At 41.9% G+C, this 25,506-nt stretch overlaps 1 protein-coding gene across 6 annotated transcripts in view; it reads left to right on the forward strand.

The window, feature by feature from the left end:
• The window catches only part of MCTP2 (multiple C2 and transmembrane domain containing 2), a 184,733-nt gene that overhangs the window by 124,594 nt on the left and 34,633 nt on the right, over positions 1-25,506 (forward strand). The window contains exon 18 of one of the 6 annotated variants that reach the window (XM_075897001.2): positions 13,952-15,446. The exons of the other annotated variants lie outside the window; for them this stretch is intronic. Coding sequence (XP_075753116.2) covers positions 13,952-14,020 — 69 coding nt within the window. The 3' untranslated portion in view covers positions 14,021-15,446. Of the gene's footprint in view, positions 1-13,951; positions 15,447-25,506 lie in introns of those variants that run through there. 6 annotated transcript variants of the gene reach the window in all.

The raw sequence follows: 25,506 nt of genomic DNA on the forward strand, positions 1-25,506 counted from the left end.
AGGACTATAAGGAGCTATAAGTGATGATCCAGCATGCATTAGGAGGAGGAATGGGGTCAGAAGGTGAAAAGGGCAATTTTCCAAATTCCTCTTTTCCTACTGCATGTCATAGATGCTTTCCCAATAGAATTAATGTCATTTGATATGTCATTTTGGAAGGTGTGGGTGTGGGAAATGACTGTATAATGTTAAAATCATAGAGAGTACCTTTCCCGTGACAAGACATTTTAAACCTAGCTAATTCAGCATTACAATGTTAATTCTGTCCCCCATCCCCACCCTACCCTGCACAATGAGTAGTTTTGGTATCTCTGCCAATACTTTTAGAAATGTCTTCTGCAGTGATCTAAGTGCAAAATGAAACCTGCAGCAGCAGTGAAAGTAACCTAAAATTTCTTACAGGTACTATCCTACTGCAACCCGGTCCTTGCTGGCTTTTTAAATACCTCCCTGCTGGCTTTTGCCACATCTCAGCCAGCTCTTGCAGGAGCTGCACTCTTGGGTGCACCCACTTACTTTCACTTCTGCTAGGCAGGCCAAAAGTGACTACATATAACGCTCTTGGTGTAGAAACGTCTGCTCTTCCTTCCTACTCCATCAGCTGCTCTTTCCCTGAGTTCTTGGAAAAGCCAAGGGACAAAAAGTTTAGGAGTACCTGCTGGGTTCTTATCTACTTACTGGTCAAATAATAATATGAATTAGACTAATAATGAAAACCACTTTTCTCCTTAAAGCAGCCTGATTTCAGCTGAGCCTGTTCCACAGGTCTTTTACTGTCTGGCCACTCTGATGTTAGAAGCAGGAGAGGGCTCTGAGATTCCCCAAGACATCACTTGCACGTCTTGATTCTGTTCATAATTGGAAGTACTGGAGGTAATTAGCTTCATTCAACCACAGTTGCTGATGGGCGGTACCGTGATAGTATATATTTAAAAAAATACTATTTGTGCATGATTGCCAGGCTTTAAAATATGACCAAAAACACAGGAAAGCTCCAGCCCTTCTTGCCCTCACCTATGTGCTGCTCTCAGACCTCCATTACTGTGTACCAGCAATGTTTTCTCCTCAATGTCAATAGAGCTGCAAATTTAACAAGAATATTTACTAATGGCCTGGAGGCACATTAGAGAAAGAGAGATGGATAGAACCAGAGACGGAGAGAGATCAACTGGGAAGGGGACACAGAAAAATGAGAAGAGTGCTATCTCCAAGTGGCATTAATCAAAGAGGGATTTTCCAACTACAGTAAAATGAGATTACATTTTACTGTAGTTTAGTAATGCTTGCATGCCCTGGTAGTTGAGGGTGTGCTGCTTATCTGACTGCAGCAGCTTCCAAATGTGACTTGGCCCTCCAGTCTCATCACTAAGTTCCTCCCCTTCCAAGAAAATCCCAGTCATTCTGGACCAGCTGTTTGGTTGACATCTCTAATTGTGCAACTACTCAGTGGCTGGAAGGGTAACCTAGGTCCTTCCTGTATGCCGGATTCCAGCTCAGGGACCCTATAACATGCAAACAAGGTCTGTATTGTCTTAGCTTTTGCTGCTAATTCCCTGAGTTTCTTTCTACATTAGTCTCCCACCTTTTCTGGTTACACTAGCCTCCCAACTTCCTCCTCTCAGGGAGTAACTGCAGCCAGTCTTTCCTGAAGTGCCTCTTGCTATTTGCAGCTACTGGGCTTTTTACAGGCCCCTCCTATTCCATCCTAGCGGTGCCTGCCTCCCAATTAGTGGCTTCTTTCTGGCCTGTATCTCTCCCCTACTGGCTGCTTAATTGGTCAGTTAAGTTTGCCTGGCCTAATTTGCCCCTCAGGAGCCAGTGTGAGGAATTCATCCCATCACGCTATTTCTACAGACATTTGCACCGATACTAAACTTGAGTACTTTTTTCAATGACAAAGGTGTTAACATGAAATCAGAATTTAATCAGTTGAATCTTAGCATGTGGAAGATGAGGGGAAAGGTGGAGTTTCAATGACCAAGTCCATTGCACAAAGGGAAACTGTACATAGGGCCAATACAAGGTCTACGTACCACATCTGTGTTCAGGCTGTCTATAAACCTTTGGTTGTCTACGAAGTTAATGTCACAATCACAGCAGATCCAGAAAAAAATACATTGATATATTGGTACATAGCGAGGAATATCCAAATCAAACACATACTCCCACTAGAGCCAGGATGTCCCTGTTGCTATATTTAGGGTGCTACCTCAAACCACACTACTGCAGGTCTATCTACTTCCACTGGGACACTCACTCCCTGGTACAGTGTGAACATACACATAAAGTTTAAGGCCAGAAGGGACCATTAGTTCATCTAGTTTGACCTACTGGACATCTCATGCCGTTAAATTTCACTCAGCTACATCTGCATTAAGCCTACTCACAGGCCCACTGAAAGGGAGCAGTTGCCCGGGGGCCTAGCAATTGAAAGGGGCATGGAGTTCCTAGCTGCTGTCACTGCTACTGGGCTATTTACATCTCTGCCATAGCACCACATTTCAGACTCCGGGAACCTCTGAGGCTTGGGGCAAGGGGGCGCTCTGCACTCCAGCTGGCATGGAAGGCTGACTGCTCTAGGCCCTCCCCCCTTCTTCACTTCTGGAAGAACGGAGCCTCCCTTCCCACCTTGCCCAAGGGTCTGTGTTGGCTGTCGGCCCCCTTTCTCCCCCTCCCTCCCCCCCCGCCTAGTAACATCTATTTGGCTAAAGCCTATCTCCAGAAAGGCATCCATTTTTGACATGCAAGATTTCAGTTGATAGTTAATTTTAAAGGCTGATCTCCCTCAGTGTTAAAAATTGGTGCCTAATTTCTAAATTGAATGTGTTGATCTTCAGCTTCTAGCGGTTGGGTGTATACCATCATCCATTTCAACATCATTTCCTTAATGTACTACTCATGTATTAATCATGTATTAATTTCTATCTTCAGTCTGGAATTTTCCATAGGTATGTTCTGCTTATGAGCAAATTGACACACACAAATGGCCACAACTTGCTGGCTTTTTCCAACATTAGACATATAAATGGAAATCCACAGCTTAAATTTATTTAGATGCTGTTTTTCATCTCGTTTAGTTCATAGTCAAAAAGCCCACAAATGTGATTGTGAAAGTTAAACTCAGAAGTTAATTGTGAAGTTAATTGCTATTGCTGTATATTATACATTTTTAAAATATTTTAAAAGTTAATTATAATCACAGAATGATTTTTATAAATAATTATGCATCGTTGCACGTTGTGCTTATGATTTTATACAACATAATTGCACCTTCTATTGACAATTTTCCATGCATTAATAGGTATGTCATTTAATGAAATTACAGTAATTGCATTAAGAAAACTATAATCTAGTGCAAATTGAAATAACCTATTGCTTGCCTTTTACTATTGTATTCCTTTTAAAAAAATTTCATGGAAATCGTAAGAGACATTTGACTACAGTCAGGCGTAAGGTGCAAACCAAAGATACCATTGTATCTGAGGTAACTTCTGACCTCGCTGTTGATCTCCTTCAGCAACTCCCCTGTCTTTCCTAATCTTCCATAGTGAGCTATGCCATTATTCCTCAGACTTGTTTTAGGCATATCCCACTATCTCAGTGTTGGGCCTCTGCTAATCAGAGCTGCCGACAGGGACAGAGACAGGTAGAAATTGTTTTCCAAGGCCAGACATAGCTGGTGGTTGAGGCTGGTTGGCCAGTAAATGTTAAGCTTTCTTTACCTTTTGAAATAAAAAATTGTCTCAATAGACAAAGCTACTAATGTGGTCCATGAGGTTCTTGGGCCCCAGTTAGTGCAAAGCATGATGATGAGTCTGTGAACTGGAAACTAGAACTGAGTCCCACCACACTCATTTCATAGAAGTTCCACCAACATCTCATTATATGTGAATCACTTTTAATCCTTGATTAATTGGGCTGGATCTATACTGGTGTCCTATAGCCAAAAGGTGCTGATGTTCATTAGCAATATCCCCTAATTAGCACCAGTAATATAGATGTAACCTCGTTTTCTGGAAAGATATACTGTATGTACATTTATTAAATCAAGTACTCAACTTTCTGGATGTAGGGTGGGTATTTTCTGGTTTCATAGCCACATCTCCCCCATGATTCTCAGCTTTCTACAGACAAAGCCCATCATACATGTCCCGCCCTGTTCTTAATGGGCAAGTTCTCAATAAGCCAAATACAAACGCTAAATATTCAGCATTAACGCACAGGTCAGCAAGGGGTTTTCTGCCTTGGGTAGCAAAACATTGGTATGTTTAGCTGGCCCTGTTCACACAGCATCCAAATTCACCTCCTAGTGTAATGAACAGGGCTCGCCAAGCCGTGGTGAGCCCCGCTCGCCAGCCATGCGGTTCAGCACGCTGCGCATGCCCAGACCACGTTGCGACGCCGTGCCGGGCTATAATCTACTCGCCCATGGCGAATAGATTACCTAAATTGTCGAGCCCTGATAATGAATACGGACATCACTACAATAGTTATTCCAGGCACTCCACCCTGATTTACATGAGTCAGGAGCTAGGTTTTAACCCACAATCTTGTCATCCCAGCACAGATCTCTGCTACCTCAGCCTTAGGTGAAGGGATGGTGTTATCTTTTATGAGAAATGTTCTGTAGAAAATAGGCAAATTGGCTCCCTGGTTTAGTTCCTGGGTTTGGAAGCAGACTTTGGTATAGTGGTTAGAATAGAAAAAAACAAGGCCCCTGTTTTCATCATTTGAAGGAGTTGAATCTGGGATCTTTAGATTTAAAAGCATGCGCTTTTACTGTTTGAATTAAAGAACAATTAACATCCTGTATGGAGGTATAGGATTCTGAGGCTTCCTCCATGGCAATGTGGTCCCTAGACATCCACATTGTGTTAGCAAGGGTTGGGCAAGCATTTAATTTGGTTCATTTAATTTGAAAAGTGCTGTTCCCAGCTGTGTCAGCAGTGACCATGTTTAATTTCTTAGTTATCTTTTCTGTAGTGTAGGTGATGAATGAGAGGTGCCTCCTCCAAAGTATTAGGAAGGCCTGGTTATGTAAAAGTTGTGAAGTCTGCAAAGGTATTAAGACCAGCGAGTAGAAGAGCTGAGATTAGAACTCAGGAGCCATTTGCTTTTAGCTCAGTTCATGATTACAGGATATTTAGGGGGTGACTTTTCTCTCCTCCCATCAAGGTCTGATATATTATTGATTTTTGTAGCAGTGAGCGTGTGTTATGTGAGCTGTGACACCAGGCAGGTCTGATGACACCCAGGAAGGGAGAATGCTTGCCTAGCACTGTGACCATACAGATGGAAAGAGAGTGTTGCAGTTCTTAACCCACCAGGAATAGTGTGTGTCCAGAACTTGCTGATAGCTGCAGTTCAACAAGTGTCCTTGCTGTGTTTGAGTCACTTTTACCTTGCTGCCTGAGCAACAGTGAAAGATGTTAAACCTCCAGCGAAAGGGTTTTTGGGACTTGTACGAGGTCACACACTGAGTCACTGGCAGAGTGAGGAATAAAGACCAGGACTTCTGACTCACAGGCCTCTGCTAGAACCACATGATTATCTTTCCTCTTTAGAGCTGAAAGGCTAATTTACGTGAATCACTGCTCAGCTTAGCTTCACCCAAACTTTAAATGTTAAACATTGTCTTTTAACTATTGCTTACAATGTTGTGATGCTTCCAAGTGGCTATTTCCCTATTAACTTTGTCCATGCATTTTTGAAAGAGCTAGAAATAACATTTGTTTGCTTTTCTTGTGCGCATGCATCTCATTGTCATTACTGTGATTGTCACTGCTCTGGGAATATTAAGTGCTCTGGGAATATTAACTGCTGCAGCAGAACTCAGAGAAGAATCAGGCTTTCACAATAGTCTTCCATTCCTCCTTTCCAAAAATTCATAGCTTGGAGTCTCTACAAGAATGTGTTCTCACTGAGTTTCTTTTGTTGTCCATATGAGATTCTTGTTCATCAGAACTCTTGCCTGCATGTTTCTGGTCATGCTCATGTAATAGAGCTGCATGCACAAATGTGGGCTTTTATATGTAGTAGCAAGGCCATAGTGTAGAGCTGTGTTTCTCAACCTTTCTTTGCTCATGGCCCCCTTCTGACCCTCGTTTACCTCTGTAGCCCCCCTCATAGCCGCTGTTAGTTGGGGGGGGAAAAAGGTACATAATTTACCTAATGTTTCATTTTTTCCATGCGGCCCCCTGGATGTAGGGCGTTGCCCCTTGGGAGCCATATGGCCCACTGGTGTAGAGGAAGCAAAATGAAATCTTGGCTTTTATAATGTAGAGAATAATCTTATGAGGGTATAGGATAGGTCAAAGTAAGCTATGCAGTCTGAATTACATAAGTAGTGTAACTCAGATTGACATAACTTAATTCTCCTCATTGTGGGGTCCACACTAAGAGGGGTGGACCCAAAACAAAACCTCTCCTGTCAACTCCCTTACTTATCTTACTCTGCTGGAGTTGACAGGAGAGTGATCAGCGGTTGATTTAGTGGGTCTTTACTTACCCTTGCTAAATCAATTGCTAGTTGGTTGATCACTGAAGTGTTGATCCAACGTGTACTGGAGAGAATCTCATAGTTTTAAATAAAGGGCCTAATAAGCATCTCCAATCCAACCTCACCTCAGTCTGCTGAAAGTTGGGATCTGAACTTTGCAGCTCAAGCCAATCTCTTTCTGGATATAACTGTTGCTTCTCTAAAACTGTATTAGGAACCCAAGCAACACAGGAACTGAGGAAAGCCCTAGTCAGAAACTCTGAAATGAAAGGGAGGGGAAGATTGTCTCTTTGGTAGTAACACTGTTTTTCTTTTTCGAGTACTGTTCTTGTTCAGTGTGGGAAGACAATGAGTCCTTCTGGTGATTCTTTACTATTTCTATAGATCTATTTCTGATGTTTTAATTGTCCACATTTCAGTCTTCAATGACTTGTCAACCATTACTGCTACTTCCACTTACACTAAAGGAAACTTCAGATTTATGCAAAGATTTTAAGAAATCAAACAGTCATTAAGAATCTGACAGTCCTACATTGATTCTGTGATGGAGCTCTTTCTAAAGTGTCTTGAAGGACCACATCAAGCAAAACACCCCTTATGAAACAGGTTTATCAAATAGTTTTGCGGAGGGCATTTAAGGGTTAATTCTGTACTCTTCGTTGTCTGCTTAGCTGTACTGCACTGTGAATTGGACCTTTCATCGTTAGCTGTGAATTTTCCTGCCTTTGGTGGCTCAAATTCTTGCCATGATTCTAGCTTGTATTCATTTATGTGAATAATAGCAGCACTTGCATGCATCGCTTAGAAATTAATCCCTCAGCACTGGCGGCTTGGATAGTCTTCAGTCCTTGCTTCCCATTTGTCCTATACTTATATTAAACTGAATTTAAATGGAGTCTCAGGCTGTTTTATATTTGTAATCCAAAAGTTGCAGCCATAGCTCCCATTGCCTGTGGGTCATCAGGAGCCGCACATGCAGGCTTCCAAAGACAGAGATGAATTCACTGTTGTGGTACAAGGATAGATAACCCCTTAAAACAGCCCCCTCTTACTGAGCTGAATTAATAATGTGCAGTTTTCATCGGTGGCTGTCTAATAACGACACATAAAGTCAGCCCCAAATGTGCAAACATTTTGTCTAATGAAAAGGGTTCTTTAGAGCTTAAACTTGAACCAAACGTAGGTGACAACAGTTCTAACTGGCTTTCCGCTTGAGATGTGACCTGTTGGAGCACTCTGCTCGGCGCGTGCATTTCCAACTAATTTGATATTGCCTTTTTTGTGGTTCAAGCTTTGTCATTTGTTTTTAAGCTGTCATTTTTATTAGTCTCCCTGGCTGATCTTTTTGGGGCTCTCGTCAGGTGGTGTGTGTTCTCCATTGTCTGCCTGGTCTTGGCAAGCTGTCGGTCCTTTTATTGCCATATGACGTGGGCGTGCTTGTAGCAGTAGCCTGTAATTATACCCACCACAGGTGACAGTTACAAGAGAGCTTTGGTAATAATTTTAGCTGCCTGATCTGATGTTTATGAAGAGAGAACTCTCTTTGTGGTCTGGTTCGTTTGCTATAGTGTATTGTACCTTAGCAGTTTGATTTATGAAGCCTTTTTTATATCTTACATCTTAGTTTTTTGAAGTTATGAATCTAATTTTACAAGATATTATTGGTTTTATACCAATCTCACACAATTTCTATTTATTTAACGTACACTATGTTCCACAAAATAAAATCAGGGTCCAATCCCATTCCACGGGATTTCTAGTACTCCCTAGACTTTTAACAGATACAGTCAGAGCTTTTCCTTGTTGTTCTAATCACAAATCATTACAATCCAGTATCTTTCTTGGGATTCAACTAGCTGTCAAGGACATGGGTCCAAATTCACGGTCCATGTGTGCAGAATCTGTTCCGTTGCTGTCAGTGGAGATGCAACATCTACTCGTGCCAGAAATAGATTTAGCTCATTGTTCTTACTGTCATAGGTCATCCTTGATTCAGTAGGTCACATACTCCCCTCAGTCTCTATACAGAATTCCACTGATGCCAATAGGAATTTCCTACAAAAATATACAGACAAATACAGTACAATGTGCAGCTCTTCTGTCATGAGAGTGCAGTAAAACAAAATGTGTCTAGAATATATTTTGAATGTATGAGAAAACAATAATTGTAATTTTTATCATCTGACTATTCCACACACAGGTGGTAAAAATGTACTTGTAACCCATCAAATTGGCTCATTTGGTACTACTGGAAAATAATTCTCTATTTTTCAGTTTCCACACTTATAACACTTACATACTTGCTTTAGTTTTCACTTGTGGACTGCATCACAGAAAATTAACAGTATTGAAGGAATGAATGTTACCCATTAAAATTTCATGAAGATAAAACTTTTTAGCACCCTCAGAAAGTACATAGACATTAATATTAAACATTCAGTTAAAAATGTGCCACATTTTGCAAACCACAAAAGTACTTTTTTCTTTTTCCGGGATCTCTTGGAGTTTTCACTGTTATTTTAACCCTGTCATCTCTCAGAAAACTTCTCACAGTACCAGTAGGAGTATTTGTGGTATGAGGGAGACTCACACGGACCTTAATTGATTCTTCCATTAGTAGAGACTTCCTGTAGCAGTTTTATTTTAGTGTCTCCACTTAAAAAAAATTACTGAGTTTTTCATACAAGTATTATGTAAAAGAAAAAATTCTCTAAAAATTGGGCTTTTCACTCTCTTTTGAACTCATAGAAATAGTTAGAACTAGATACTCAAATGGTAGAAATCAACATAACTTCACTGGCTTCTGTGTACCTGTGCCACTTTACACCAGCTGAGTATCTGTCCCTCTATTTTTGAGCAAACTGTTCATCTAGGATTTTTAATTGGTTTTCAAAATGAAGGAAAATCCTGTAGGTGGCGATAGACTCTCATGAATGATCACACTCCTGTCATAATGGTTTTTTTTTTTTTTTTTTTTTTTTTTTTTGGGGGGGGTCAGGGATTTTTTGGGCAGGTTTTTTTTTCTTCATAGTTGAACCATTTTATCTTTAATTTTCATACATACATTCAGTGCTAATCGAACACTACTTGCAGAAATCTTGACAAATGGAAGAAATATTGTGTTCTGAAGGCAATGCAACATTTTTGCTTTTGTGGTAACAATGACAGCAATGGTGAAGCACCACGAGAGGGCGAGGGAGGGAAGGGAGGTCAGCTAGCAAAGACCATTCTATTTTTCTGTTCTTTACAAGATCTGAAATGAAGGAAGCTAGGTGTGAAACCCCTTTTGCAAATATATTTTTTAAATATCTTTTCCCCCCTCTTTAGTTTTGCTTCTCTTTAATTGCAGTTTAATATTTGATGCACATGGCAGAGATTACATTCAGCCAGCAGGAAGTCCAGAGTTGTTGCATACAGTATGGCTTACGGATGATAATAATAATAATTATTAATAATAAATGTATAAATACCTAAAATCAAATAATAAGATTAAGTCCAATTGGATTTTTAGCCCAGTCTCTTCCTTTTTAGCCATTTTGAAGGAGGAGAGTAATGCATTTTTATCTGAGTGTATCCGCAAAGTCATAGAAAACTATGGAAAAATGAAATTATTACGGTGAGATGCAGTATCTCTATAGCAAAGGTTGAAACTAGATTCACAGTATAACCCTGATTTTTGACACCTTCTTTATTGTTTCACCAAACTCCATTAATCTGTATCTTTTTCCCAGCACATTTTAGAATTGTTTAGGTCCTCTTTACCTTTAATGTGTGATTTTTAGACATGTGTTTTTAAATATATGGATCATATGGTACTGTTTTTCCCCACAAATCTTTATTTTTCTGATTTATTTCAGTCTCAGCATATGAAAACCTTATATGAAAGTTAAGAGTCTCTGAGTGTAGCACACTATATTTGCAGGAACCTATGATTAAAAAAACAAACCCCAAAACAACAAACAAACTTCCCCTATTAGTTTAGGGTCAGAACTCCCAAAATTGCTTTCTATGATACACTAGTGCCTTTTTATTCAGCTTTTATCTTTTACTATCAAATAGTAACTATATAATTTTGTCTCAAAGCCAAGCGTTAATTTTCTGCTGTATTCTGTTGTTTAATTTTAAAACCACTGTACTATAATGTGATCTCTCACTCTCACTCTCACTCACACACACACACACACACACACACACACACACACACACACACACACAGCTGCAACATGTTTTGTTGTTTTTCATGTTTTTGAAGTTTATGCACAGTTGAAAAATATTCTCCTGAATAAACTGAATGTATTTGTAACAAAGATACTTCACAAAAGCAGCTGCATGTACACTGGTGGAAATGCAAACAGAACCTTGCAAACTGTACCTAGGTATCTGACCCCTATTATCAGCTGGCCATGTACATCAAATGGTTTCAAGCACAGAAAAAATACTTATTAGCTTGATTGCAGCTCCCATTATTCAAAGGTGGGTGGGACTCTAGTTGGCTACTCTGTAAAAACCCATTTTGCAATGTCCACATAAACAATGTTCAGGGCTAGCCTCTGTCAGAAGATCACAACATAGAATTTGTCCCATTTTAAAAATGTGCTCAGCAAATTTTCTAAAAATGGTTAGACTATTAAATGGAGAGAGCATAATTTAGACAGTGAGATTAGCCTTTCAATAGCATGTTTCCATTAGGAACTAAATTATGCCTTGATCTACCAATTAGTACTTGTGGAAGTTTTGTTTTCTTGTACACATTTTGGAGGATATTTTACAACCATCCATTTTGCTTAATCCAGTAGATCAGTTTCTCTAATTCCCTCTCCTCTAAATCCCTTTATAGAAGTAAAGCACTGCATTCTTTTTAAAAGATTATTTTTGTCTAAAATGTTGTTTTAAAAACAGATTTCTCTGTTTAGGAATACAAATAACCTAAAATTATTATTAGTGTTGATATTCTGTAGCACTGATGCCTGGTTTGTTTTTAAGTAATAACTCTACAGTCCCATAGATTGCAATGGATTCCCTGCTCTGTGTTTTAGAAGGATACTAACAGAGATAGTGGACCTGTAATGCACAATGAATAATGTCTTACACACTGATACCTATAGTAACACATACAGAGTGACTATGAGATCAACTGCTCTGGCTAAAAAGCCTTAGGGAAGCATTATGTGTCTAAGTTCTGATCTATTGTCTGGGAGGTCGGAGAGTGTTAATGCACTCTGCAAAGATTAGACTCCTTCTCTAATTGCTCCAACACTTCCTTAAAGGATTTAAGCAGTCAGGAAAGGTGACGCTCCTTGTCAATTTTTGTCTTCTGACAGCCGTTGAAGTTTATCTGTCTTTCCACGGAGACCACTAGATCAAGTAAACCAGGCAGTGTCAAAAGCATAAACCCTGAATTAGGACTGAAAGCAATGAGTGACATTATTTACAGCTCATTTATTTCACCTTTTGGATTCTTTAAAGAGAGGGAGGAGAATCTGTTTTACATTCAAAATGTAAACAATAGAAATTGAACTAATAGCAGACAAACTCTATGAAAAGTTTAACTTCGTGAGTTTCCTTAGAAGTAACTGTTTATTTCCAAAGCTGGTCAGTTTTTGTTTTTCATTCCTTGACATAAGACTTATTGGGTTGATAATTCTATTCCCAGTGTAAATGTACAGTAACTAAATGTATATAATCTTAATTATTTTAACCACTGTAGTTCTAGTAGCCACTGTAATGCTGGTTGTGGGGCTAAGGTATGTAAATCCAGATCCTAAGCTAGTACAGTGGTGCTTGTACTTTATACAAGAGTATTCACCCAAAAGTATATGAAGCTCACTCAAAATCTGGAGCAGTTCTTATGCAGTATCGCTTTCATAATCATTAACGTGCACATGTCTTAATTCTTGGATCTGAATAGGAAATCTAAGAACAGAATTTATCAAGTGTACTCTGATCATTCTCACATGGCTAGTTGCCTCTCCCTTCTCTGCATTGCATGTTCTCTCACACTGTTGCTATATTACATGAAATGTTTCATCTGTATATAAAAATTAAAAATTCAAACAAAAATCTGGCCCACATGAAGAACAGGCCCTTTGGGCATATGGTTCATTATGCATATTCGTTTAATTACTAAAACACTTGGGATGTCTCTACTGCCCTTGCTTTCAACTTGCAAAGTTGGATCTGTTCTGCTGCAGCACGGAATATGTCGAACAGGCGTGTGTCATAAAGGGCTTTGATTTTTTTTCTCCTATTTAAAATATATATAGTTCTAGGATGCATTGTTAGAATGTATTGAATATTGGCCCAATTCACTTCATGAACTCAGCAGCTTCAATGTCTTTTTTTTTTTCCCCCTTACTACTCCCCCACCCCAAAGACTAGTTTTACACTGGTTAGCTCATATCCATGTGAGTATCAAAGTAATGCGAGACTCAGGCTTTAGGTTTCAGGCACATTCCCAGAAAGCACCTAAAGCTGCACGTTAAAGCTGTATAACTTTTATTAGCTAAGAAAGGATTGCTGTGATAGTGTGACTTTAATTGATTTTCAGGGCAAACAGGTGGTGGTGGTTTAGGCATCCCCATGTCTCCTGCCATTCCTAATTTGGAGTTGTGCACATAATAGCTTTATTAAAATAAACAATCTTCTGGCTTTGGGTTTTTACCTGAACAGCTGCCTTAAATTGCAAGAAGGCCTTGCAACATTTTTAAACCATTCTGTATTTTGTAAAGCAAGATGCCATAGGCCTGTCACTGAAGAATCTTCGTTGCATAGTCCTGCTGTCAAGATTAGGGTTTTCTTGCTGCTGCTATTGATGGTCTAAAATATGCAAGACTGAGCTGAAGAAAGTTATCCTATTTAGGACTGTAATTACAATGACTATTCCCATCATTTTAGTGCATTCATTATGCACTGTAGTAATTTTGGAAGTATGCAGCTTATGAACATAATTGTGTGTGTGTTTTAATCACCGCAGGTTTTTTCTGGAAAACTAACATACTTGTTGGAGGAGGTTTGTGTGTAGGGGAAGGAGGGGAGTTACTGGTCTTGTCATCTTCCTGACTATTGAATCTTGTACTCAGATTGACAAAGAGGACTTCTGGATTCCCGAGCAATGTAATAGCTATAAACGAGCCTAGGAAACTATTAATGTACACACAGTTCTTTGTCTGAGAGTATGTTTCTTACCTTGGTGGCTTACATTTAGCTACATTTTTCTTTCCACAGGACCAGCTTGTATTGTGATCAGTGCATGCTTATCTGTTTTGTTTTATTTTTCGGCACCAGGTAAAAAACAAAACCCCTTATATTAATTCAATCAAACTCATCATGGAGTTCTACAATGGGGGACTTCATAAAGAAGGGTACCAGTTCAGTCTTAAGCACTTCAATGTACATACAGTTATTGCACACTTATGTGAGTCTATTGTAACCCAGATTCTTTTCATGTCATAGATGAAGGCTGCCAGTGAAGCAAACTTACGCACTGAACTGCAATACTCCTGCCACTGTACACTGAACTAATTCTAATTAAATACACTTGGTTTATTACAGAGAGACCTTTTTTTCTTTATTCATACTGATCTAATCTGCACTATGAACATGAGGCAGAAAGCCTTTTAAGTATATAGTTTAAGCCTCCTTTTTAGTAACAGTTGTAACCTGATGTTGGTTTTTACCAAAGGCAAAGTACACTTATACTGAATATTTTTCCCACTTACTGTACAATTAAAACACCATCTGACTCTTACCACTAATGTTTCCTATAATGTTAACCAATATGTCTCCAAAGTGAACAGACATTTATCGGTGCAGTTAATGGTGAATTTTTTTCTTGACCTTTTTAAGTTGCTCAGCTTTACCAGGAACAAATAAAATGTTAAGTATTTTTTTCTCTTTTGCTTCCTTTTAATCAGCACAGAGGTTTTGCTGATGCTTTTTGAAAGAAGTATTTACTGAAAAATCCAACTTTCAACTTGCACAATTACTGGCATCTTCGAAAACCTATAATGAGAAACTTTCTGTCTGATCCTAGCCATGAAACTGTGACCCTACTGCTTCTGCAGAAAAGGAATCGGAGATCCAAAAATGTCATCTTTCATTTAGTTTGGACAAGATAAAGTAATGAAACATTTTAAAAAAAATCTGGTTTAAGGTACCTTTCTCCCGTTCTTTTCCCGGGATAGCTTGTTTTACCCATTGTAGGTTGGTATCAAATTGTCATAAATAATTCCTCCACCCTCTCACTTTATGAAGGTTTGCTGCATGAGGATCTTAGCCGTATTTTACTTGGCTCAGGAAATGTAAAATATGGTAGATAAAAACACAAGGGAAAAATTAGAACAGTCAGCATTCTAACAAATGGCTGTTTCTACAGTATTCCCTGAAGCCGCCTCACTCTAGAACTACTGTACATGCATAAAGATAGGTCCCTAGGACCCTTCTTACTTTACCCCTCCCTGGGGCTAGGGATGGGAGGAAGTGGTGGTAGCCACAAGAAAACTATATAAAAGCATCAAACTAGAGTTGTGGAAGGCTATTATGCTTTGGGGATTAAATGTACGTATGTTAAAATCAAAGCTAGCTTTTTTTTTCCAGTTGAAATATAGCATCAGTGTCAACACGCAGCTTGCATCATCCTTGCAATGCAGTACATAGCATTGGAAAATAATTAAGAGTGGTACTACTAACAAGTCACAACTCCACTATAAGGCCTAGTAAAATGGCAATGCTTAAGGGACCTTGTTTGCTCTACTGGGCTGCTAATTCTAAAGTGTGACCTATGACATGCAGCCTCACCGAAGAGGTCTGTGGCTCTCTCCACACTGGTGTGTCTCCATAGCACAGAAAAACCTGTGGGATCAAAGCTCAGAGTCTGAGTTCTTTGAACTGTGCTGTGGAGCTAAAAATAGTAATGTAGACATTTTGCTTGAGCTCTTAGACCCTCCCCCCTCACCAGCTTTCAGAACATGGGGCCCTACCTGAGCGGAAACATCCATCCTGCTTTGAGCTTCCTGAGCCCAAGTCGTTTGAGTATTTTGGAAGGACCTAGAAACCAAATAAATTATCCATTCATCATTTGATTCTTTGCTGTCTAATGCTGACCTCACACGCTGATGGCAATGACAGTGCCCTGCCCTGGTATCCCACACAGGGGAGCCAACAGCCATGTCAGGCCCCTCGGGAAGGTGGGAGGGGCCTGGTTCTGCACTCTCAGGCTGCCCTCCTCCCCCACAACTCTTAGAACCGCCCAGAGTACGCTGCATGGTGCTCTAGCAGCTAGTTAAAAGGTGCCTTTGCTACCGCAGTTGCAGCAGCTGGGAGTCCCAGTCCCTTTAGATCTGCTGCCATAATAGCAGGAGCAAGTACAATGTACTATAGCGTAGGTGTGATAGGGTGGGCAAATAAAGACTGTGGTAATTTGCGGGAAGCCACACAATAACTTTTACTACTTACATTTAAGCACAGGGTAGAAAGAGATTTGATGCCTATTATAAAAGGAGTTAAAGTCTATTTTACATGATTTGAGCAAACTTTGATTATTCGTTGAAATGGAAGGAGAATTTTCAAATACTCACATGATGTTTTGGGGATGGTGGACAGGCTCATGTTTTCTAATGCTTAGGGTTGGTGACACAAATTGTAACTCCTAGAAGCACAATTCCTCTCCTGCTTCTTTCGTGCTTTAGGGAACAAGTAGGTTCCTTCACCCTTTTCACTGAGCAACGTGGTCCCCATGCTTCAGTACACATGGCTAGCTACACAGGTTCATGAATAGAGTGGGACGAAGCCAGGCTGTGCCTGTCTCCCCCCCCCCCCTTAATCTTCTCCCTAATCTCTTTCTCACAGTGGGGGCTGTTGGATGATTAGCTCTTCCTCACCCCAGTGCATCTGAAATAGGTGCACTGGAGCTAAGGTGCTGATTTCGAGCTCCGAGAGACATTCCTGTGCAGTGTGATTGAGCTAGTGCGCTAAAAATAGCAAGGTCACCACAGTGCTGTGAACAGCAGCTCAGTACAGGGTGTCTCCACTGTGTTGCCCCGGTATAAGTCCATTCTGCACTAAAGTAGTTGACACTTGTAGGAACTGATGTGTTATAAGTCCTTCCATTCCCCGCTCTTCAGTCATGCAAAAACCCCTCCCAATTTGTGGAAATGGAAGTCAGCCATGGGGAAAAAATTAAGTTTCGCTATACGTCCATGTTTTTTGGACTGTATCTTGGACTTCTAGCGAGGGCGGCCTGTATATATCCTTTCGGAGATGGTAGGCCTGCACCTGATCAGCTGCCATAGCTTCACTTTTAGCTCTAGCTCTATTAGTCATTGGTATATTTCCTCAAACTGAAAATTACTCCTCCATCTCGCAACATAGACATGTACTATATATTTGAGAGAGTTTGTCTGTCTGTCTATCTGTTCAATAACTCCTCTTAAATGATAAGAGCTAGGACTATCAAATTTGATAGGCCACTTCCTCTTATCGCAACATAAAGCAGTGTAATGGTTTGGTTGTACCAGGACAATGGGATGTGACTGGAATGGGATTGCTTTTCATTAAACCATACACAAAAGAAACAGAATCATCAGGAAGGTGAAAGGGGCTGACTGGGCACTCCTCCCTGTTCCCTCATCTGGGACTGCCCCAGCCCTGAACCTCCCACCCTCTCGGTTCCCTTTAGGGAAAGCGTGGGAGGCTGTAGCTCTCCTCCCTTTAATTTGTATGGGGACGTTACTGGCTGTTTCCCTTTGTCAGGGAGCGAGGGGAAAGTGCACCATTTGCTGCATTCCTCACTATAGCTGGAGAGCACGGGGGGGCAGAGAAACCTGGACCTGTCCCAGCCGACAGACATGCACCCCTTTCCCGGCTGTGCCTGCTGCAATGACCATGGAGAGGCGCTTCTCACCTGGCCCCAACCTGCAGTGGTGAGAGAGGGCTGTGGAAGTCTCTCTCCCTGGGCAGCCAGCATACTGAACCCCTCATCTCCAGCCCCATTCAAATGAAGCATGGACATTTTCATTTTATTTTCTGAAAAACAAAAATTCATTGTGTTAAGGACCTGAGCAAAGCATAAGAGGGAGAGCTGTGATGCTCTAATCCTTTGTAATGACTATCTAGGCCTTTTCCTTTTTGCTCCAGTTTTCTGTAACCAATACCTATTTGAGGTTTTTTGTTGAGTTTAAGAGCCATTTTATTACTGAGTATATGTTAGTTTCTAATCCCGGATTCTGTGCAGTGGCATGCATCTAATGCACAGAGACTTTGTTCTTTCTGGGCATGATTTCTTTTGCTAAGCAACTAGTCCTGTGTGTGATGAAGAGTTTGCAGAGGGCTGCTAACATTTATTGGCCAGAGGTATGCCCTTAAAATCAGACACTTGATACACTGATGAGATGCACAGGGCAGTGTAGTGATAGCAGGTAACATGGCATAAATATTTAAAGATCTCCTTTTCTTCAGGTCCTCTTTTCATTTCAGCGATCCAAGCTCAATGGAACATACACTTCTTAACACTACTGAGATTCCCCACATTCTTTTGCTGGGGAAAAACAAATTAGATCGAAAGCAAATGGGTTTCTTCTGTCAGCAACTGTCTATTTAAGCATCATTTCTCTTTCTGCCACAAATTGTATGTCTTGTGTTGTTTCATTACAAGGAGAGCGGCACTCTAATGGTCTTGCTGGTCAGCCATTTCTTGAATTTGAATTCCATTGCCATTAGGCAACATATCTGGTATACTGAGGGTGTTGCATGGGCAGGAGGATTTGGGGAACCCATGCAAAGGGCTCATGATGCACTGCTGCATAGTTGGGGGAGGAGGGAGCTAGACTGCACCAGACTTTTCTTCTCATGCATAAGGCAGTGAGGCTGTGCTGGCTGTGGAGGAATTGCCCAGTACATATAGTTTGGTAGCTCATACTTCATGAGGGGTGTCAGGATTTGGACTTGGGATGAGGTTGTATAAACCTCACATGAGTCAGGAAAGGCTCAGTGGGCTGTTGAGGACCCAATCACCCCCAAGGCCATCCTTATGAATTCTGATACCCTCTACTGCCCAAGTAGTTGCCCTTTGTATCCCCCACTGGGGGAAGGGGAGCAGAATAGCTTGGGGTAGGGGACTGTGTTCAAGGCTGTGTAGGGGTCAGGAGATGTGGAGGGGCAGAAATAGGGCATGGAGGTGGAAAGAAGAGTAGGAGGAAGTGATGCAGTGCACAGCTGCAGGCTAGGAGGCAGATTAGGGTGCCAGGAGATTGGGGCTACCAGTACCAGGAGGAAGTTGAGGCTTGGGATTTCACCGCCGGAGCCGGGAGACGGTTGGAGTGAGCGGCTGGGGGATTGGGCTGCCGGGACTGAGAGGCGAAGCCTGGGAGTTGGGGGGGAATTGGACTGCTGAGACCGGAAGTCAGACCAGGGGCTGGAGTATAGGGGCCTTTGGAGCCAGCACTGCCCATGGCTGACGCTAGGCATATGCAGGGTTTTACTAGGGTACTACAGGCAGTCCCCGGGTTACGTACAAGATAGGGACTATAGGTTTGTTCTTAAGTTGAATTTGTATGTAAGTCGGAACTGGTACATATTGTACCCCAGGTGTCCCCGATTCAGCCGCTGCTGAAACTGACCAGCGGCTGACTACAGGAAGCCCGAGGCAGAGTTGCTCTGCCCCGGGCTTCCTGGAATCAGCCGCTGATCAGTTTCAGCATCAGCTGACTTGGGGACGCCTGGGGCAGAGCAGCTGGGGTGCTGCTGGGTTGGTCCAGTAGTGCCGCATCTCGGCGCTGTGGGACTAACCCGGCAGCCCCCCAGCTGCTCTACCCCAGGCATCCTGATTCAGCTGCTGCTGAAACTGACCAGCGGTGAGAAAAGCCTGGTCTGCTGGGGAGGGGTGGAGCGGCACGCTAGCTGCGCCCCGCCCTCCCCGCCCCCAGCAGATCAAGCTTTTCTCGCCGCGGAGGATGGGGGCGGCGGGACCACGGCGCATCTCAGCGGTCCCGCCGCCCGCGTCCTCCGCGGCTTTGCTCCGCGTCTCCCTAGTCTGCTGAGGGGGGGGGGGGCCGGGAGACCCCCCAGCAGACCAGGGAGACACGGAGCAGCTTTTCTCGCCGCGGAGGACGCAGGCGGCGAGACCGCCGCGGAGCGTCTCGGCGGTCTGCTGGGCGGGGGGGGGGGCACAGCTAGTTCGGGATCCCTCACCCCGTTCTTAAGTAGGGATCCGACATAAGTCGGATCCACGTAACCCAGGGACTGCCTGTACTGAATTTGGGACACAGTCGTGGAACTTTTGGGTGACCCAACTGGATGGCTAAGTTCCTTCAAGGTGCTGGAGGCTGAGGGGAACAGCTTAAGGCCCCGAAGAAAACAGACTGCTCCACAGCTAAGCTATTCCACACCAGAAGGGCACACACTGCGGGGGAGTGTGGCCACAATCATCAATGTGAGAGTCTGAAACAGATGTGTGTAATAGCAGAGTATTGATAGTGACATTTCCACACTTTGCAAGAACTTACTGCTGAAGCTGCTTGCTCCTTTTTAAAAATAGGAATAAGTCTCTGCCAGAAAAGATAGTTGTCGGTGGGCCTATTTTCTCCTTTACTTTTTGAGGGCAATACCATGTAATATTGGCTAAACTCCATAAATTTGTATGGGACAGGAAGGGATCAAAAGTATTATCTGAAGAGATGTATCTTGTACTTTTGTCCACCATTGAGCATTCATTCAGTTGTATTCCCATTTGATAGCCTTTATTATGTACATAAACACTTGACTGCTCTAGCTAGGTATTAGGTAGACTAGAATTGGCGAGCTCTTCTTCCCTATGGCCAATGCATTGGTCCATATTTGTATCTCCGGTCACAATCCGAGTTCTGATTTAGAGCTAAAATGGACATCTTGGAGCAACAACTATGAAGTAGCTAGTGTTTTCCCCCCAATTGGCCCCAAGTTCATGGATCTAAGCAAACTTTTTGACAAAGTTGGTTTTAGATTTGAGATCAGTCAGATTTTAAGAGATGTAAGGGCTGGGGAGGAGGGCTAGTTTTCTTATTTGGGGTGTGTGTTTTGGAAACATTTTTCATAGATGCATGTGGACTTTGCTTAGGACTTTGTCTTTGAATGGTTAGCCTGACAAATTGCTGCTTCAGTAAAGATTCTTTGTTCACATTTCTGTCCTTTCCTTTTTTTATGTTTTCCATCTGATGAAATTTATTTCTTTGTACTTTTCCCATCACCATCCTATCTGAAGAAATACAATACACTATTGTTTACCTTCACTTTACCTAAAAAAGGCGTAATGGGCCAGAAGGAATCTTGTGTTAATTAGAAATTAATATTCATACTGAGAAATTAATATTCATCCTATACTGAGAAATTAAACGGACACTGACAACATCTCCACTCCTCCCAAATTAGGATTCTGACTCTCCAAACAATTATTCTACCTACTCCTTGTTTGTGTGGTTGCTTGTGATAAATATTTCATGGGCATAGTTCAGGGGAAGCCCTTCTAAAATCTGTTTTTAATAGTCAGATTCTAAATTGGAACCAGAGGGATAGAATAGCCAGATTCAAAACGTGTTTCTAAGAGTTTATTTGTGCTTTCAGCTCAGACTGCTCTTTCTCATCTTCTCCACTGCTGTCAAAAGGGCCACTCTCATGGTTGTTCAGACTCCATGTTTCTTGACAGTAACAGTTGGACTTCTCTTCAGTGATTTTTCAGATGAAATGGCTTCCAAATCTCCAGAGCTTTAGCTTGTAGTTATTTTAGCCTCTTTGAAATAGCAACACATTAATCAGCTGAAATCAAGTGGACTCATCTCCAAATCTGTGATGTTGGTGTTCTGTTCTAGATAGAACTCCAGTTTGAATCTTAACTCCAAGAATTCCTTCTTCTCTCAAAAGGTCTCTGTATTTCTCATTTTATTTTGAACTTTTGGTTATTAACGGTTTATAATTCTATTCTTTGTTTCTTTCCCTGCCTAATTCAGCTGTTTCACAAACATTATTTGGCTTTTTTCTGCTCTTTCCTCTTCCACACTCTCCCCCCAAATATTTGGCTTCTACTCTTGCATGCTAACTTTCCCCTCTGGAATATGCAGTGTACCAGCATAGATGGCGACAGCGTTAATGTTTGATAATGAAATAAATTAGGTATTAAAATGAAGTTAGAATAGAGTATTCTGGATAAGGATTCCTTGATTCTTTCCTGTTATTCCACTGACTCTCTGTGATCTTGAATAAATCCATGAACCTTTTTTTGCCTCAGTTTCCCCAAGTCTAAAGTGAGGAAGATAATATCTGACTTGCAGTGTGTTTGAATGGAATTTGTTATATATCTTTGGATGAATGATTCTATGGAACTATTTATAAGGCACAGTTGCCCTTGTCAGTGTACTTGACAATAGGGATTAAACCTCTCTGATTTCTAGCTATCGCAGAAAACTAGCTCTTTCAAAGCAGGCTTCTTGGTTCTACTGCAGTACTGCCACCTTTGGGTTGAAACTTGGTAGCTGATTACTGGTGCATCAATAGCAGTACAATAGAACATTCAAAAAGGAATTGATGAACTATCTTGTCTAGAGATCCAGACCTGATACACTTACTTGTACAGAATGTGTTGAGTGATTTTTAATTATCATAAATGAACAAGATCTTGGTGTTATATATTATCTAGTGGGCAGAGGGTTTAAAAGTTCATATTAGAATTAAATTTAGGGACATCTGTTGGATCGTCTAGTGTAGATACCATGCAACAGCTTCACTAAAATATATGTACATAGGTCCTGATTTTGCAGTTTGATCCATCCAGGTAGATTCTTACAGAAACCTCTTAACTTCTGTGGCACTCCAAAAGATGACTGCAGATTTGGGACTGTAAATCCAGCAATCCCTTTGTGTCATGATGGGATTGAATTCGGTATTATCACAGATATGCGTTGCATACATAACCTCCATCAATCGGCTACACTGATTTTTAACTTATAACAGTGCATGCTATTATTGAAGAGCTCCCACAGAAATCAAAATTTTGGTTTTGGTAAATATATGGAGATTGTTCTGGTTCAGAATGTTGTTTGGATTAGGGTCAAAACTGAAATCACCCTTACTGTATCTTTAAAATGTTAAATAAGTATAGGTATGAGATTCAAGGCAAGGAGGTAGAACGGTGGTGGACAATAATTTTTGATGAAAAGCCACTCCAAGATTTTGGTAAGTGTTTGAGAACTGAACCCTCTCATGATATTAATGGAGGAGGTGTGGGATCTGGGATGGAAGTTGAGTGCAGAAGGGAGGTTGGGGTAAGGGATTGGGGTGCAAGAGGGAGAATGGCGTCTGGGAGGAGAAAGTTTGGGTGAAGGAGACAGTTGTGACCTGGTACAGGAGACGGGTTCAGAAGTTTGGGATATGACCTAGGGCAGGAAGGGATTGTGACCTTGGGTAGGAGTTTGGGGTACAGGAGCAATGCAGGGGTTTGAGTTGGGACATGGGCTAGGAAGGGATTGTGACCCAGTCCCAGGGATTGGGTGCCAGAACTGGGAGGAGATATGGGTGCAGGAGGGGGGGCAGAGGTCTTGGGTATGTGAAGTAGGGTAACAGAAGTGGGGGGGCCGAGGTCTGGGGAAGTGAGAGGCTGGGGTGCTAGAGGCAGGCTGTGGCCAGCAGATTTACCGGGGTGACTCCTGACCAGCAGTCCAGCACGTTTCTCAGATTGGCTGCCTGCCTGCCCAGCCCCTGCACAGACTGCAAGGCCACGTGCATATGTGAATAACTGTGAGGGGAAGGGGACATGATGTTTCGTGTGCTGCCTGTTATTCAAACAGGCAGCTCCCATTGGCTGATTTCTGGCCAAAAACTGGTCAATGGGACCGTGAGGGCGGGGGCAGCATTGAAGCCTTCGTCCCCTCTTCCCTGCTCACAGTTTTGAAAGAGAATTGGCCCAGTAGCTGCTTTTCTGGGTGGGGGGAGAGGAGAGGGGAAGGCAAGTAGAGACTCTACCTTGTGCTCCCTGCTGTGTCCCGGGTTGGCTGTGATGGCTTAGCGGGCTAGGTGCAGGCCGTATTTTGCCCAGACCTGGGGTAGAAGGTTGAAACAGGTTTAGAGGAATCTCTATTGTGAGACCTTTGCCACCTTCTTTAACATCACCTTCATAGGATCGCAGAGCTCTTTCCAAGAAATATTGACTAACGCCTAGCAGCAATCCTGCAAAGTTGCGGAGTGTTATCCTTATTTTGTCCAAAATTCCTGTCCTGCTACTGTGCTCATGGTTGCATACCTTGGCAGAGTGGAGTTATGTACATGTAATTTCCACTTGTCTTTTTTTTTTTCCCCCTGAAAATCAGTGTGGAAAAATTTGATCTACCTTGTCATGGTCTAACTTCCAGTGCTGTGAATCAATAATATGAGACTGTGTTGTCTGGAATTCAGTCCGTTTTGTAAACGCATATATCACAGAGGTTGTTTTATTGGATTCTGATTGCTGATAACAAGAAGATAGCCTAATTCCTTCCATAGCAACAGCTAACACAAAGTAGGACTTATCTGTGAAAAATACTTTATTGGGGGATTGCCTAACTCTGAATGGATAATAGGATGTAGAATCTTTCTCCTCTATATTCTTGGACTGAGTTTGGCCCAAGGTGGATGACAACCAAACAGTGTGTCCTGTACAAATGTCCCCATTCCTCAGGGGCGAAATCCTAACCCCATTGAAGTCAAAGGCAGAGGGGCCAGGATTTTGCCATAGGAGTTGGAGCTGTCAGTTCATGTCTGTCACAAAATCACTGCCACAAATGGCACTAATTGGCATTCTTGTGAGCAGTGTCAAGGATTAATGGATGTGGGGAGACTCAGCTGTCCTCTCACCTCAGAAGTTTGTGTGTCTGTTTTTGGACTCATTGGCAGGAGGAGGTGGAGGCATTTTCATTGCTGTTGCTGATGTTGTATCTGCTATGGAAAGTGTCAGTTTCAATGAATTTGAAACTGATTTCTAACCTTACTATGCATTACCATGAGCCCCAAGCTCAGACCCCGTGATGTCAGTAAAAAAAAAAACAGGCTTACTGCCATCTGCATACAGGAAAGAATAAAGTGCAGAAAAGCTGTTTAGTTTGCTCTGATCCCTCTGGAAACAAAACCAGGAGATTTTAGTTCTAGATCTCCATCAGGCAGATCCCATTCCTTTCTGAATCATTTTGCAAATCAATTTCATTTTGAAATTAGTCTTCTGCTTTTAGATTCTGGCACCATGAGCAAAAATCACACTCCCTCCATGGGACAAAAGGGCTGTGGGTACAACCGAAAGAATGTAGTTCTGCAATGTTTGGTGGTGGCTCGGGGACAGGAATTTTGAATCCTACCCAACATATTGTCAAAATATGTTGACAATATTGAGTTTTTTCAGAAAAACTTCAATTACATTCACACTGAAATCGTGTTCTTTCAAAAAAACAGAGGGTGTTTTCCGGCATTGGTAATCCTCTTCCTACAAGGAAGAAGCCTTTTTCCAAAAGAACTCTTTCAGAAAAAGGTGTGTGTAGACGGGGAAGAGGGAGTTCTTTAGGAAGAAGAAGAAAGAGGAAAAAGCACAGGTGCCCTGGTGGCCACTCTGTCCATAGTAATCAGTTTAAATAAGAGATAATGTCCACTCTGAATGGACACTATCTTTCGAAAAAGCAGATCACTTTTTCGATGCGCTTTGGCAGTGTGGATGCACTCTTTCGGAAGACGTTTTTTCAGAAGTTCTCTTCGGGTACGTCTACACTACATGGCTCCGTCGACGGAGCCATGTAGATTTGTTTATTGGGCAAAGGGAAATGAAGCGGCGATTTAAATAATCGCCGCTTCATTTAAATTTACATGGCTGCCGCGCTGAGCCGACAAACAGTTGATCAGCTGTTTGTCGGCTCAGCGCACTAGTCTGGACGCTCCCCTGCCGACATCAAAGCCCTTTGTCGGCAGCCCCGGTAAACCTCATCCCACGAGGAATAACGGGGCTGCCGACAAAGGGCTTTGATGTCGGC

This window comes from Pelodiscus sinensis, chromosome 14 (genome assembly GCF_052426305.1).
Source record: "Pelodiscus sinensis isolate ZL-2025 chromosome 14, ASM5242630v1, whole genome shotgun sequence".
Taxonomy (NCBI): domain Eukaryota; kingdom Metazoa; phylum Chordata; order Testudines; family Trionychidae; genus Pelodiscus; species Pelodiscus sinensis.